The sequence below is a fragment of the Hemiscyllium ocellatum genome, chromosome 17 (genome assembly GCF_020745735.1).
Source record: "Hemiscyllium ocellatum isolate sHemOce1 chromosome 17, sHemOce1.pat.X.cur, whole genome shotgun sequence".
Taxonomy (NCBI): Eukaryota; Metazoa; Chordata; class Chondrichthyes; order Orectolobiformes; family Hemiscylliidae; genus Hemiscyllium; species Hemiscyllium ocellatum.
In genome coordinates, this window is record NC_083417.1 from 527,689 (window position 1) to 541,967 (window position 14,279).

General features: G+C 42.3%; 1 protein-coding gene across 1 annotated transcript in view; it reads right to left on the bottom strand.

Moving 5' to 3' along the window:
- Positions 1 to 9,081: 9,081 nt before the first annotated feature.
- The window catches only part of has3 (hyaluronan synthase 3), a 41,162-nt gene continuing 35,964 nt past the window's right edge, over positions 9,082 to 14,279 (bottom strand). The window contains exons 3-4 of the mRNA XM_060837532.1: positions 13,864 to 13,965; positions 9,082 to 10,185 (exon numbers count right to left, since the gene is read on the bottom strand). Of these exons, the coding sequence (XP_060693515.1) occupies positions 9,256 to 10,185; positions 13,864 to 13,965 (1,032 nt within the window). The 3' untranslated portion in view covers positions 9,082 to 9,255. The remainder of the gene's footprint in view (positions 10,186 to 13,863; positions 13,966 to 14,279) is intronic.

Consider the following 14,279-nt stretch of genomic DNA (forward strand, 5'->3'; position numbering starts at 1 on the left):
AAGTACTAACTTGGATTTAAAGTTGGTTGGCTGATAGGAAACAAAGAGTAGTGATAAACGGCTCCATTTTAGAATGGCAGGCAGTGATCAGTGGGATACCGCAGGGATCAGTATTGGGACCGCAGCTTTTTACAATATATGTTAATGATATAGAAGATGGTATTAATAATAACATTAGCAAATTTGCTGATGATACTAAGCTGGGTGCAGGGTGAAATGTGAGGAGGATGTTAGGAGATTACAGGGTGACCTGGACAGGTTAGGTGAGTGGTCAGATACATGGCAGATGCAGTTTAATATGGATAAATATATGGTTATCCACTTTGGTGGCAAGAACAGGAAGGCAGATTACTACGTAAATGGAATCAATTTAGGTAAAGGGGCAGTACAGAGAGATCTGGGTATTCTTGTACAGCAGTCAATGAAGGTAAGCATGCAAGTACAGCAGGTAGTGAAGAAGGCTAATAGCATGCTGGCCTTCATAACAAGAGGAATTGAGTATAGAAGCAAAGAGGTTCTTCTGCAGCTGTACAGGGCCCTGGTGAGACCACACCTGGAGTGCTGTGTGCAGTTCTGGTCTCCAAATTTGAGGAAAGACATTCTGGCTATTCAGGGAATGCAGCATAGGTTCACGAGGTCAATTCCTGGAATGGCGGGATTACCTTACACTGAAAGACTGGAGTGATTGGGCTTGTATGCCCTTGAGTTTAGAAGACTGAGAGGGGATATGATTGAGACATATAAGATTATTAAAGGATTGGACACTCTGGAGGCAGGAAATATGTTTCTGCTGATGGGTGAGTGCCAAACCAGAGGACACAGCTTAAAAAATACGGGGTAGGCCATTTAGGACAGAGATGAGGAGAAACGTCTTCACCCAGTGAGTGGTGGGTGTGTGGAATGCTCTGCCCCAGAGGGCAGTGGAGGCCCAGTCTCTGGATTCATTTAAGAAAGGGTTGGATAGAGCTCTCAAGGATTGTGGAATCAAGATTTACGGAGGTAAGGCAGGAACAGGATATTGATTGAGGATGATCAGCCAAGATCATAATGAATGGTGGTGCAGGCTTGAAGGCAGAATGGCCTACTCCTGCACCTATTGTCTATTGTCTTTGAGGCTCTAAGAGAGATTATTCTGCTGGAGACGTTTAAAACTCACTTCCAGAGATGATAAGAATTTATGTGGAGGAACAGATAATTCAGCAAGTGAGATTGGCAGTGGAATTAGCAGATGAACACATATTGGTGTATAAGACAAGCGTCCGGCCAGGATTCCGTCCTGTGAGGGATAGAATTTGGGAGAAGGGGAGATCTGATACTATGAAACAAAGAGTAGAGAACACTGGTAAGAGTTTGTCACAGGTTAAAAAAGAAATGCAAGAGGGTGGAAGGGAGGTGAAAGGTCTCAGGTGTTTTCACTGTAATGGAGTGTGACATAGAAAATTATGGTGCCGATGGTTTCAGAAGGGGACTTGGACAAGGTGTTTTCACTACCAGAAAGTGGGACATGTAAAGTCACATTGCTGATCGTTAAAGAATGGCACTGTGGGAAAGGTTGTGGTTAAAGAAATGAAGCCAGTGGCATTAGTGAAGGTAATAAAGGAGACCCCAAGAAGAACTGAGGAGCTACAGGAGTGTGCATAACCTAGGCAGGGGCTGGATATGGAGTGAGATTGTAATCTCTACAAAGAATTTGCCTCTGTGGGTAAAGTGTACTCAGAAAGAACAGGGGGAGGACCAGAAGTTATCATTTTGAGAGATACAAGATTAACCAATCACTGATTGTAAGGGATGAGCGAAAATGCACTTTTTCTGATGTTACCCAAGAGTATGGTAATTTGTGGGATAGATGGACAGAAATTTAGCATTCCTCTATGTAAGATCAGATGGGAGTGCCAACTCTAGACTGGGAAAGTAATGGATGTAGGTTTGCTTGCTGAGCTGGAAGGTTTATTTCCAGATGTTTCGTCACCCTACTAGGTAACATCTTCAGTGGGCCTTAGGCAAAGCACTACTGATAGTTCCTGCTTTCTATTTATATGTTTGGGTTTCTTTGGATTGGTGATGTCATTTCCTGTGGTGATACCATTTCCTGTGAAGTCACTTCCTGTTCTTTTTCTCAGGGGTGTTAGATGGGGTCTAACGTGATGTGTTTGTTGATAGAGTTCTGGTTGGAATGCCATGCTTCTAAGAATTCTCATGCGTGTCTTTGTTTGGCTTGTCCTAGGATGGATATGTTGTCCCAGTCGAAATGGTGCTTAAAAATGTGTTGCTGGAAAAGCTCAGCAGGTCAGGCAGCATCAAAGAAACAGGAGAATAGACATTTCGGGCATAAGCCCTTCTTCAGGAATGTCCCGAAACGTCGTTTCTCCTGCTCCTTTGCTGCCTGACCTGCTGCGCTTTTCCAGCAACACATTTTTAAGTTCTGATCTCCAGCGTCTGCAGTCCTCACTTTCTCCCAGTCGAAATGGTGTCCTTCCTCATCCATATGTAAGGATACTAGTGAGAGGGGCTCATGTCCTTTTGTGGCTAGTTGGTGTTCATGTATCTTGATGGCTAATTTTCTGCCTGTGACCAATGTAGTGTTTGTTACAGTCCTTGCATGGTTTTTTGTAAATGACATTAGTTTTGCTTGTTGTCTATATGGGATCTTTCAAGTTCAAGCTGCTGTTTTAGTGTGTTGGTGGGTTTGTGGGCTACCATGATGCCAAGGGGTCTGAGTAGTCTGGCAGCCATTTCTGAGTAGTCTTTAATGATTTGAGCTACAAATCTTTGCAAAACTTGCTACTGGGGAAGTAACAGTGGGAGTGATTGACAGTGTGTCAGTTCCAGGAATTCAGTTTGTTCTTGGGACTAATTTTGCAGGATCCAAGGTGGGAGTGACACCCTGATTGTGGAGAAGCCCAAGAAATTCAGAAGAATTATCCTGGTATTTTCCCAGACTGTGTAGTAACCAGATTCCACTATCATACATCATAGCACAAAGCGAAAAGTAAAGAGAAAGATGAAAGGGTTGAGGTTCAGTTAATGGACACCCTGTTTGACGTAATGATGCAAGAAAACCCTGAACAGGCAGAGGGTCAGACACAAGTGTTAGTCCTGAAAGTCTAAGGTACTTGCAATAGCAAGACAAAACGATAAAAGATATATACGTGGATGTATGCTCCGAAAAGGAGGCAGAGAATATACTGGAGGGTTATTATGTAAAAGATAAAATCCTAAGATGGAAATTGAGACCATGACAGGTTAGTGCAGAAGAGAAATGGGCCAAAGTGCATCAGATTTTGTTGCCAGTAGCACACAGACAGGAGATGTTACGGTTAGCACATGAACTACCTGTAGGAGGTCACCTAGGGGTATGAAAGACTCAGGCTAAGGTTCAAAAACATTTTTATTGGCCTGGAATGTACAAGGATGTGGTGAACAGAGGGACCTTGAGTTCACATGCACGGTTCTTTCTCTCTGCAAATAGATTCACAGGTAGATGGCATTGAAGAAGTCTTTTGGCACAATGGCCTTCATCAGTCAGGACATTTGAGTATAAATTTGGGAAGTTATGTTGCAGTTATACAGGACATTAGCAAGGTGCACTTGGAGTATTGTGTTCAATTTTTGTCACCTTGCTATAGGAAGGATGTTATGAAACTAAAAAGTGTGTAGAAAAACTTTACAAAAATGTTGTCAGGACTCAGGGTTCTGAGGGAGAGGTTGGACAAGCTTGGATGTTTTTCTTTAGAACATAGGAGACTGAGGGGAGATCTTAAGAGGTGTACAAGATCATGAGAGGCATGGGTAGGGTGAATGCACTCTGTCTTTTTCCCAGGGTTGAGGAAACGAAGATGAGAGGGCATCAGTTTAAGGTTAGAGGGGGAAGAATAAAAGGGAACCAGAGGGCAACATTGGTACACAGATGGTGATATGCATATGGAATGATATGGAATGCAAAGGTTAGAAAAAACAGTTTTAACACAATTACAACCCAAACTCTGGGTCAGATACATGGACGACACCTTTGTAATCATTAAAAACACAGAAATAGAGAACACACACTGGATCATCAACGCCACACTCACAGGAATCCGATTCACGAGAGAGGAAGAAAAGGACAACCCATTCCTAGACGTGATGGTACAAAGAACACCGAACGGAGAATTCATGATGAAGGTATACAGGAAAGCCACACACACAGACCAAGTCCTGAACTATGAAAGCAACCACCCCAACACACACAAACAAAGTTGCATCAGGACATTATTCAAAAGGGCCACAACACACTGCAGCACACCTGAACTACAAAAAGAGGAAGAAGAGCACCTATACAAGGTATTCACCAAAAACGGATACCCGCGCAATTTCATCAACAGATGCCTTAAGGAAAGACAACGAAATGAGGACATGCCACAACACAAAGGACTGGCCACACTCCTATACATCAGGAGCATTTTTGAACTGACAGCCAGACTGCTGCGACCACTAGGACTCATAACAGCACACAAACCAACAGCCACTCTCAGACAACAACTCACCAGGACAAAGGACCCAATACCCAGCATGAGCAAAACCAACGTAGTGTACAAAATCCCATGCAAGGACTGCACAAAACACTACATAGGACAAACAGGCAGACAGCTAACAACCTGCATCCATGAACACCAACTAGCCACAAAACGACACGACCAGCTATCCCTAGTAGCCATACACTCAGATGACAAACAACACGGATTCGATTGGGACAACACCACTATTATAGGGCAGGCCAAACAGAGAACAGCCAGAGAATTCCTAGAGGCATGGCACTCATCCACAAATTCTATCAACAGACACATTGACCTAGACCCTATATACCGGCCACTGCAGCGGACAGCAACTGACAACCGGAAACGGCAGATTCAAACCAGTATAAATGCCGGAGGAATCAGCACCGAAGCTCCCAAGCACTGAAGATGTCACCTAGAAAGGGGACGAAACGTTTGCAACAAAAACTCCCAGCTCGGCGAACAGAACCACAACAACGAGCACCCGAGCTACAAATCTTCTCACAAACTTTGAATATGGAATGAGTTGGAATGAGTTGCTAGCGGAAGTGGTTGAGGTGTGTACATTAACAACATTTAAAAGGCATTTGGAAAAGTACTTGGATAGGAAAGTTTTAGAAGGATATGGGCCACGTGCAAGGATATGGGGTTAGTGTGGTTGGATATTATGGTTAGCATGGATCAGTTTGGGCCAAAGGGTCTGTTTCTGTGCTGTAAGACTCTGAGATGTGAGGCTAATTAGCTTGTATTGTGTACCTTTTTCCTCTCCCTTTTTGAGTTAGGGTGATACTTGGGTAGGCACTTGAAATGTCATAACTTGAAATGTCAAGTGCTGAAAAGTAGACAAAGTATAGATTTAGAGTGGTCTTTTATTGGTGTAGGCTTGATGGGCCATAGGACGACTTCTGTTCTGCATAACTCTTGACTACCTCATAAGCAGCTCTTAAGATCCTAAATTTCTGGGATTTGATCACACTCGAACAGGCTCTACAATGTAGACATTATAATGATGAAATTATCCAGTAAATTCTAGATGTTAGTGCTTTATCTTGACCCATAGATATTGCCTGATCTGCTGATTGTTCCAATGTTTTTGCTTCTTGTATCAGGTCAGACTTGATGATTGAATTGAATTGGACAAACCAACAATAAGATTCAAGTATTAAATCTTTATTTTGTTAAAAGTTAATATAAAACATAAGAATTTAAAACCCCAAAGCAACTGTAAAAAATAAACTGAGGTTTAGATTACAAACCAGGAATTACAATCACCGTTTCCCCAATGTGCATCTGAGTATAATTACTTTACAAGCATTATCATGGATTTTCACTGCAAATGTTGGACAGTGTTTTCAGTTAAAATCCATTCACCTGCAGTAAGTGATTCTGAGATGCTTTATGAAATACAGATTTTGGCAAATATTCATATAAAAATAAGTTACATTTTAGAAAAACAGAGCAATATTGTGAACAAGAGTAGTTTGTTTTCCCTGAAATGTAAGTGTTTCATGGCCTGTGGGAACCTCAGTAGAACCAGTAGAAAACGGCAACTATGATCTAATAATAGATTAGGAGATGTGCTAATGTTTGGCTGTGAATAGCACACCTATTTCATACTAATACACAATATTCACCCCTCCCTGAGGTGTCAGCACACCTTCATCCCACCAAACTGTGGTAACATTCACCCATATGCTGACTGTCTGTGTGGAGTTTATACATTCTCCCCATGTCTCCGGGTGCTCCGGTTTCCTCCCACAATCTAAAAGATGTGCAGGTCAGGTGAATTGGCCATGCCCGTAGTGTTAAGTGCATTAGTCGGGTAAATATAGGGTAGGGGAATGCGTCTGGGTGGGTTACTCTTTGGAAGGTTGGTGTGGACCTTTTGGGCTGAAGGGCCTGTTTCCAGACTGTAGGTAATCTAATCTAATCTAATCTTATAGTGTTCAGCTGTGGAAGTTGAGTAGTGCTGAGAAAGGACACATTTTGACTAAGCTTTTCATCTTACACTCAACAGGACAATTTACAAGAATACCAATTTAAGGGGAAAACTGACGTTTATACTGTGTATTAATATATGTTGCCTCATGTACACATGTACGCCTCACTGAACCTAGTTGACAATCCTGAAACAGTAGTCAACATAATTATTTTCACATTTGGGATTATTCAGCAAATGCAGTCCAGCTGCTGAATCACATTGAATGTTGGATATTGTGTTGTGAGTTTTGCAAACATGGGTCAGTTGGTTACAGTTAGTACCTTGCTTATTGTGAATACCTGAAGTGACGTGCTATTTGATATTGATATACTAGATTTTGGGATGTACATCTTACATACCAAAAAGACATAGAAACAGAAATTAGGTCATTCGACCTATTGAGTCTGCTCTGCCATTCAATCGTGGTTGATAGGTTTATCCCCATAAACTTTGATTCCCTTTGCAGTCAAGAACTTATCTATCGCTGTCTTAAATATACTCTAACCTGGCCTCCACAGCCTTCTGTGATCATGAATTCCATAGATTCATCACTTTCTGGCTAAAGACGGTTCTCCTTATTTCCGTTTTAAAGGGTCTTCCATTTACTCTAAGGCTGTGTCCTCAGGTCCTCATCTCTCCTGCCAATTAAAACATCTTCCCAACATCGACTCCACTCATCCTTCTAAACGCCATTGAGTAGCGCCCCAAAGTCCTCAAACATTCTTTATATGTTAAACCTTTAATTCTGGAGATCATTCTCGTGAACCTCTTCTGGACCCTCTCCAGGGCCATTACATCTTTCCTGAGGTATGGGCCTAAAATTGCTCACAGTACTCTAAATGTGGTCTGATCAGAGCTTTATAGACCTTCAGAAGTACATCACTACTTTTAGATTCTAGTCCCCTTGAGGTGAATGACAACATTGTATTTGCCTTCCTATCAACTCAACCTTCAAGTTTACCATAAGAAAAATCTAGGACTCCCAAGTGCCTTTGCACTACAGATTTCTGAATTTTCACCCTATTTAGTCCATGCCTGTGTGCTTTCTATCAAAGTGCATGATCTCATACTTTCTGAAATTGTATTTCATTTGCCCTTCTTTGCCCATTCTCCTAACCTGTTTAACCTTTCCACAACCTAACCTTTCCACAACCTCCCCACCTCCTCAATACTACCTGCCCCTCCACCTATCTTTGTATCATCTTAGACAGAATGCCCTCAGTTCATACATCCAGACCAGTGATGTATGAAGTGAAAAGTTGTGGTCCCAAAATCAACCCCTGTCAAACACCACTAGTCACTGGCTTGCATTCTGAGAAGGATCCTCAGACAGCCAATCTTCTATCCATGCTATTGCCTAGCCTTAAACACCCTGGGCCCTTATCTTACTCAGCAGCCTCCTTGGAGACACTTTGTCAAAGGCCTTCTGGAAGTCCAAATAGATAACATCTATTGGTTCTTCTTGGTCTAACCTCAAAAGAATTCTAACAGAATGTCAGGCATGACCTCCCCTTGATTAAACCATGCTGACTTTGCCCTATTTAAACATGGCATCACACTGGCCCTGAACTTGTTATAGCACATTACTCAATTGTGTGAAAGGCAGAGCATCTTTTTGACCTGACAGTAGTATCAATTTAGTGCTGAACACCACTCATGTTGCTACTATATAGTAACAGCATTAAACAGATAGCTTCAACTGTTGCTCAAATATTTGAGGTACCTTACCCTTTTTGGGTAATCTGAGGTAGACCGGGTAACTCTTCAGGACCAAAAGTGATGGCCTAGGAAGCTGTTGTGTTTTTAAAATATTCAGCAGAAAATGATCCAGTTAAGACAGGCATTAACTTTTAGCATGTCTTCTCATTTCAGCATTAAGTTTTAAAGGTGAACAAATGGCTCAGGTCCCATTGATAATTTGCCAATAAGGCCAATCTTATAGCACATTGTGAGTCCTATGTAAACTGTCTAGTGAAGATAGGTTTGCAAGGACGGTAGTAGAGAAGCCCTTGGCTGATTTCTCAGCAAGAATCTCATGGAAAGCTCATTTGACAGTTCCTCTAAAATGCCTCTGTCAATCACATTTCACTTGTCAATCACAGTTTGCTCTTATATAGTTTGATGAGTGGAAGATGAAAAGCTTTGACAAAATGTATCTTTTTTAAAACACTACTCAAGTCATAGAGTGATACAGCACGGAAATAGGTCCTCTGACCCAAATTAGTCCATGCTGATCATGGTGCTCACTCAGCTAGTGTCAGTTGTCTGCATTTGGTCCATATCCCTCGAAATCCTTTCCATCCCTGTACCAATTCAAATATTTTTCAAAAGTGGAGATGGTACACGGCTCAACCACTTTCTCTGGTAGCCCATTCCATATATGCACCACTTTCTACGAGAAGAAGTTGTCCCTCAGGTCCTTCTTAATTCTTTCCCCTCTCATCATAAGCCTGTGCTCTCTAGTTTTTCAATTCCCCATCCCTGGGAAAAAGACTATATGCAAGTCCTATACTATCAAACAACTACTTGCTGTGGAAATATTGCTCCGTGCAATTTTTAAAAACATTTACTGTTATTGTTTATTAAACAAGTAAAAATTACCAAATTGGAATTAAAATATTGCTCCTGGACTCATTACCTGTGGCTTTGACGTTATCAAAAGCCCTAGTAGGCGGCACACATGCAGGTAGTGCCATAGAGTGGGCAGTCCCTATGTGGCTTTGTAACAGCAGGGCCTGGGCTTCAGGCCTCCAAGAAGACCAGTTCACAATGCTCTTGCTTGTGGCCACATGGTTTGACTACGATACCCAAGTAGAGGCCAAGCAGCAGCAGCCAGTAACAGGCATATACAGTGGAGCCGATAATGAGGAAAGGCCATTCAGTGTCAGGCAATGCCTGCTGGCTCTCCCGGTAGATGGTGTAACCCAAACCCCCAGACAACACGGCAAACCAGACAGATACAGGCAGCAGACCCACAAGGTTAACAACAAGCTTGCGGCGGCCTGAGGTTCCCCAGCCAGGCCGGTTGATGGTAAGCAGGGCAAAGAGCTTCGCGGGCAGGAGACTGGTCATATACAACAGTGAGTAGAGGGACAGGAAGAGCATTTGTGCAGATCCCCTGAGCAGGCAAGCAAAACCGGCCTTCAGCACCCCCACCCCTTGCACAGCCAGCAAAAACAGCAGAATGTTCCACATCCGTCCTCTGTAGAAGAGGTGCAGCACAGTGCCTGTCAGGAAGAAGGGGAAGAAACCACTGACCACAGCCTCATATGTCATCCATGGGTGATGCTTATGGAAGCAGAGTGCACCATACAGCCACTCGCGAAAGTAAGATTTACTCCAGCGGGTCTGCTGGTTGAGCCAGCGAAGATAACGGCTTGGCGTCTCAGTCAGGCAGCGGGAGCGGGCTGTATACTTTGTCTTGAAGCCAAGGCCCAGTACTCGATTGGTGAGGTGTCGATCATCTCCAAAGCTGCACTTGGAGCCCAGAAACTGCTGGTTATACCAGTCATACAGGAAAAGCCGCAGCAGGGGGTTGCGATACATGCCCAATGGTCCACTTATGCACTGTACACAACCGAAGTAGGATTGACATGCACGCTCCACGTTAAAGGCCATCCAGTAACGGACACTGCTTAGGAAGGAGATCCATGAGTCATATAGGTTTAGGATCTGTAGACAGACAACGGAGACAAGGGTTATACTGCACTGGCTCACAAGCCCCAAGTTACAGCAAAGAGCACTGAAGGGATAACAGCTATTTGGGGATGGGAAGGTGTACAGTTTAATGGGGCAACACTGGTAGATGATGGCTAATAACAATAGATAAAGGCGAGAGACTGATTAATGGACACCAAGGAGGACACGTTTGAAAACTGGAGGGACTGGTTAATGGAGTATGAGGGGAAGATTAAGTAGATATTTTTAATCAATCTCTTCAGAGATGTTATTACTCATGTTTGGAGCAAATGGGACTTGAATCCAGGCCTTCGGAATCACAGGTAAAAACACTATCATCATGCCACAAGAGCCCTGGGAAGACCGAGTTTTAGGCAGCAAGTGCCCAGAAACAGTCAGAAGCCAGAGAAGTTATAATGGGGAGCAAAGAAATGGCAGAAAGATTGGACACATACTTTGGTTCAATCTTCACAAAAGAGGGAACAAATAATCCACCTGAAATGTTAGGGAATCAAGGCTCTAGTGAGAATGGAATTGAAGGAAATTAGTATTAGAAAAAAAACGTTGCTGGGGAAATTAATGGGATTAAAGGCTGACAGATCACCAAGGCCTAATAATTTACACCCCAGAGTACTAAAGGAAGTGGCCCTGGAAATATTGGATACATTTTGTACTCATCATCTAAAGTTCTATAGACTCTGGACAAATTCCTAGAGATTTGAGGATAGAAAATGCAACCTCACAATTTATAAAGGGATGGAAAACAGAGAATTACAGACCAGTTAGTCTAACATCAGCAGTGGGGAAAAATGTTACAGTTTACTTTGAGAGACATGGTAATGGAACATTTGGAAAGGCATTAGTATTAGAACATTGGACAAAGCCAGCATAGATTTATGAAAGGCAAATCATGCCTAACAAACTACTGAAGTTTTTTGAGGATATAACCAGAAAAATAGGAGAATTGGTGAATGTGTTGTATTTGGATTTTCATAAGGCTTTTGACAAAGTCCCGATAACAGGTTAGTAGGCAAAGTTAAAGCAAATGGGAGTAATATATTGTCATGGATTGAGAATTGGTTCATAGATGGGAAACAGAGAGATGAAATAAATGGGCCCTTTTCCAAGTGGTAGGCACTGACTGCTGGGATAAAGCAAGGCTCAGCGCTTGGACCCCAGCTATTTAAAATAATATATTAATTACCTGGAAGAGGGAACCAAATGCAACAGTTCCAAATTTGCTGATGACACAGAACTGGGTGGGCTTATAAGTTGTGAGGAAGAGGCGAGAAGACTTCAAGGTGATTTGTACAAGTTGAGTGTGTGGGCAAACACATGGTAGATGCAATATAATATAGCTAAATGTGAAGTTATAAACTTTAGTGTGAAAAACAGCATCGACTAGCATTATTTAAATGGAGATATATTGGGAAGTGTAGACATACAAAGGGATCTGGGTGTCCTTGTACACAAGTTAGTGAAAGGCAAATGGTATATTGGTCTTCACTCTAAGAGGATATGAGTTCAGAAGTAGGGATGTCTTACTGCAGCTATACAGGGCCTTGGTAAGACTACACCTGGAGTAATGTGTTTTGGTCTCTCTAAGAAAAGGAAATACTTGCCATAGAGGGAGTGAAGTGGAGGTTTACTAGGCTGATGCTGGGGATGGCAGAACTATGCTATGAGGAGAGATTGGTTCAATTGGGCCTGTACGTATTAACGTTTAGAAGGAGAGGAACTCTCACATTAGATTTATGAAGAATGTTTTCCTCATTGGGTAGTCTAGCATCACGAGGCACAGTGTAGGGATATGGGGTAGACCAGTTAGGACTGAGATGAGGAAGAACTTAACTCAAAGTGTAGAGAACCTGTGGAATTTTATACCATAGAAGTTGTGGAGGCCAAATCATATATTAAGATGCATTGGGGGTATGGGGAGAAAGCAGGAATATGGCATTGAGGTAGAGGATCAGTCCTTTTTCTTTTGATTGGTGCAGCAGGCTGAAAGAGCTAAATGATTACTCCTGCTCCTAGTTTCTAGGTTTCTAAGAGGCACAATTGGTATAATGGAGAAAATTAGAGGAGACATGTTAATGAGCACATAAGTAGAAGACTGATTATTAAGGCAAGGAAGGGAAGATACTGGTTAAAAGGAATAACTGGATGGAAAATGAATAATAGGGATAGCAGGGGAGACTGATAAATGGGCTAAAAACCACATTTCTTGCAAACATGAAACAAGGACAGAAAAGGCTTGATGTGCAGAAAGAAAGCACAACTTACTTTTACAGTCATTTTAAACTATAATAGGAGTTGTCATTTAAAAGATAAACACTAAAGTGGAGATGACGCCTTAATAGCACTTTCCTGGACTGGTCAATCCAGGGGACCCAGGTTCAAATTCCACCATGGCAATTTAGCAAATTATGCAATTGAAAGCTAGTTCAGTAATAGTGGCCAAGATATTATCACTGATTGTCATTAAGACCCTTTTTTTAACAAATAACTTTTAGGGAAGGAAATGTAGAATCCTTGCTTGACTGGGCTGCAGGTAATTCCAGACTCACAGCAACATGTTTGACTCTTCACTGCCATCTAAAAAGGCCTAGCAAGCCACTTGGTTACACAAAACCACTGCAGAAAATTCAAACCAGGTGGAGTGCAGTGGTTGAATGAGGTGACTCGCCACCAACACTTCTCAAGGGCAATTAAGGTTGCCTGCAATGGTATTATCCCATGACCGATTAAATTAAAAAAAAACTCAAAGGAGGAGATATTAACAGAATAACTGGAAGGTTGGTTTTAAAAGAAGAAAGTTAATCGAAGAGGTTTAAGGAGAGAATTTCTTGAATTTGACTTTCCTCTTACCATTAAATTGTGGCTCATTAAATGGATGTCAGACTGGGAATTAGACAATACAGAAGTGAGTGAAGTGGTATTGAATGTTAGTGTAATGTGGAAGTTGTCCTATTTGCAAAGAGGGACTGAGGATAAATCTATAGGAATTTCAGAAATATTGGTTTTGGAGTACTCCAACCAGGCCTATCATCAAAGTTTGTTTTCCTGCATGTAGGCCATTTCATCGGAGTAAAACCAAGTGAATAGGAGACAGTGCAGACTGCAGATGCTGGAGAGTCAGAGTTGATAAAGTGTGGCACTGGAAAACGCACAGCAGGTCAGGCTGCATCCGAGGAGCAAGAGAGTTGATGTTTTGGGCATAACTCAACTCTCTTGCTCCTCAGATGCTGCCTGACCTGATGTGCTTTTTCTAGCGCCACACTTTATCAACTAAAACAAAGTGAGTGCAATCTCACTGAGTTAGAGCACAGTTGAAATCTTAGGGAGTTTAGTGAGGCATGAGATAATGGGAGGGTTGGGTTGGAATTAATACAAATTTTAAAATACACAGGAAATGTTGACTGTCAATATCTCTCAATGTTGCTCGATGTAAGTAATTCCCAGTGAAGCGTGGAGTTAACTAGTCCCTCCCACCTGGGAAGCCAGCCAGATCTTCCACCAGTCCACCCCATCTGGGATGGTTTACAAAAACTCCAGCTTTCAGTCCAACTTCAGGGAGTTTGTTTCCAGCCTATTATAGAACTTTCTCACAGTCAGATAGAGGGAATTTACTCAAATTATCACAGTCAGAGACTAACAGGAATTTGTACTAACCTGCACATCCCCACCAACTGCCCCTACACTGGGGTCTCCATCCAGGACTCTCACCATCTCCGCAGTGCAGGCTGGATCCAATACTGTGTCTGAATCACACACCTAAGGAGAAATGCCAGATGGAAAGTCACTCATTTCCAACTTGTTCTGAGGGCTGAAATAATACCATGATGAGCATTAAGAAAAGATAATCACTTGAATAACCTACTGTGCCTTTCATCAGAACATTATGCTCTTTAAGTCACAATCATGATGAGGATGCTGGATTGGTACACTTCAGCCCCTCCACTATTTGGCTCCTGTCACTTTTCAGTTACCCCTGAGTTAGGTAGAGAGGGTATCAGCTGGTGTTCTTGCTCTATGTTAGCTTTCATTACAAGATAATTGCAGTATGAGTGTAAGAGAATCATCCTGCA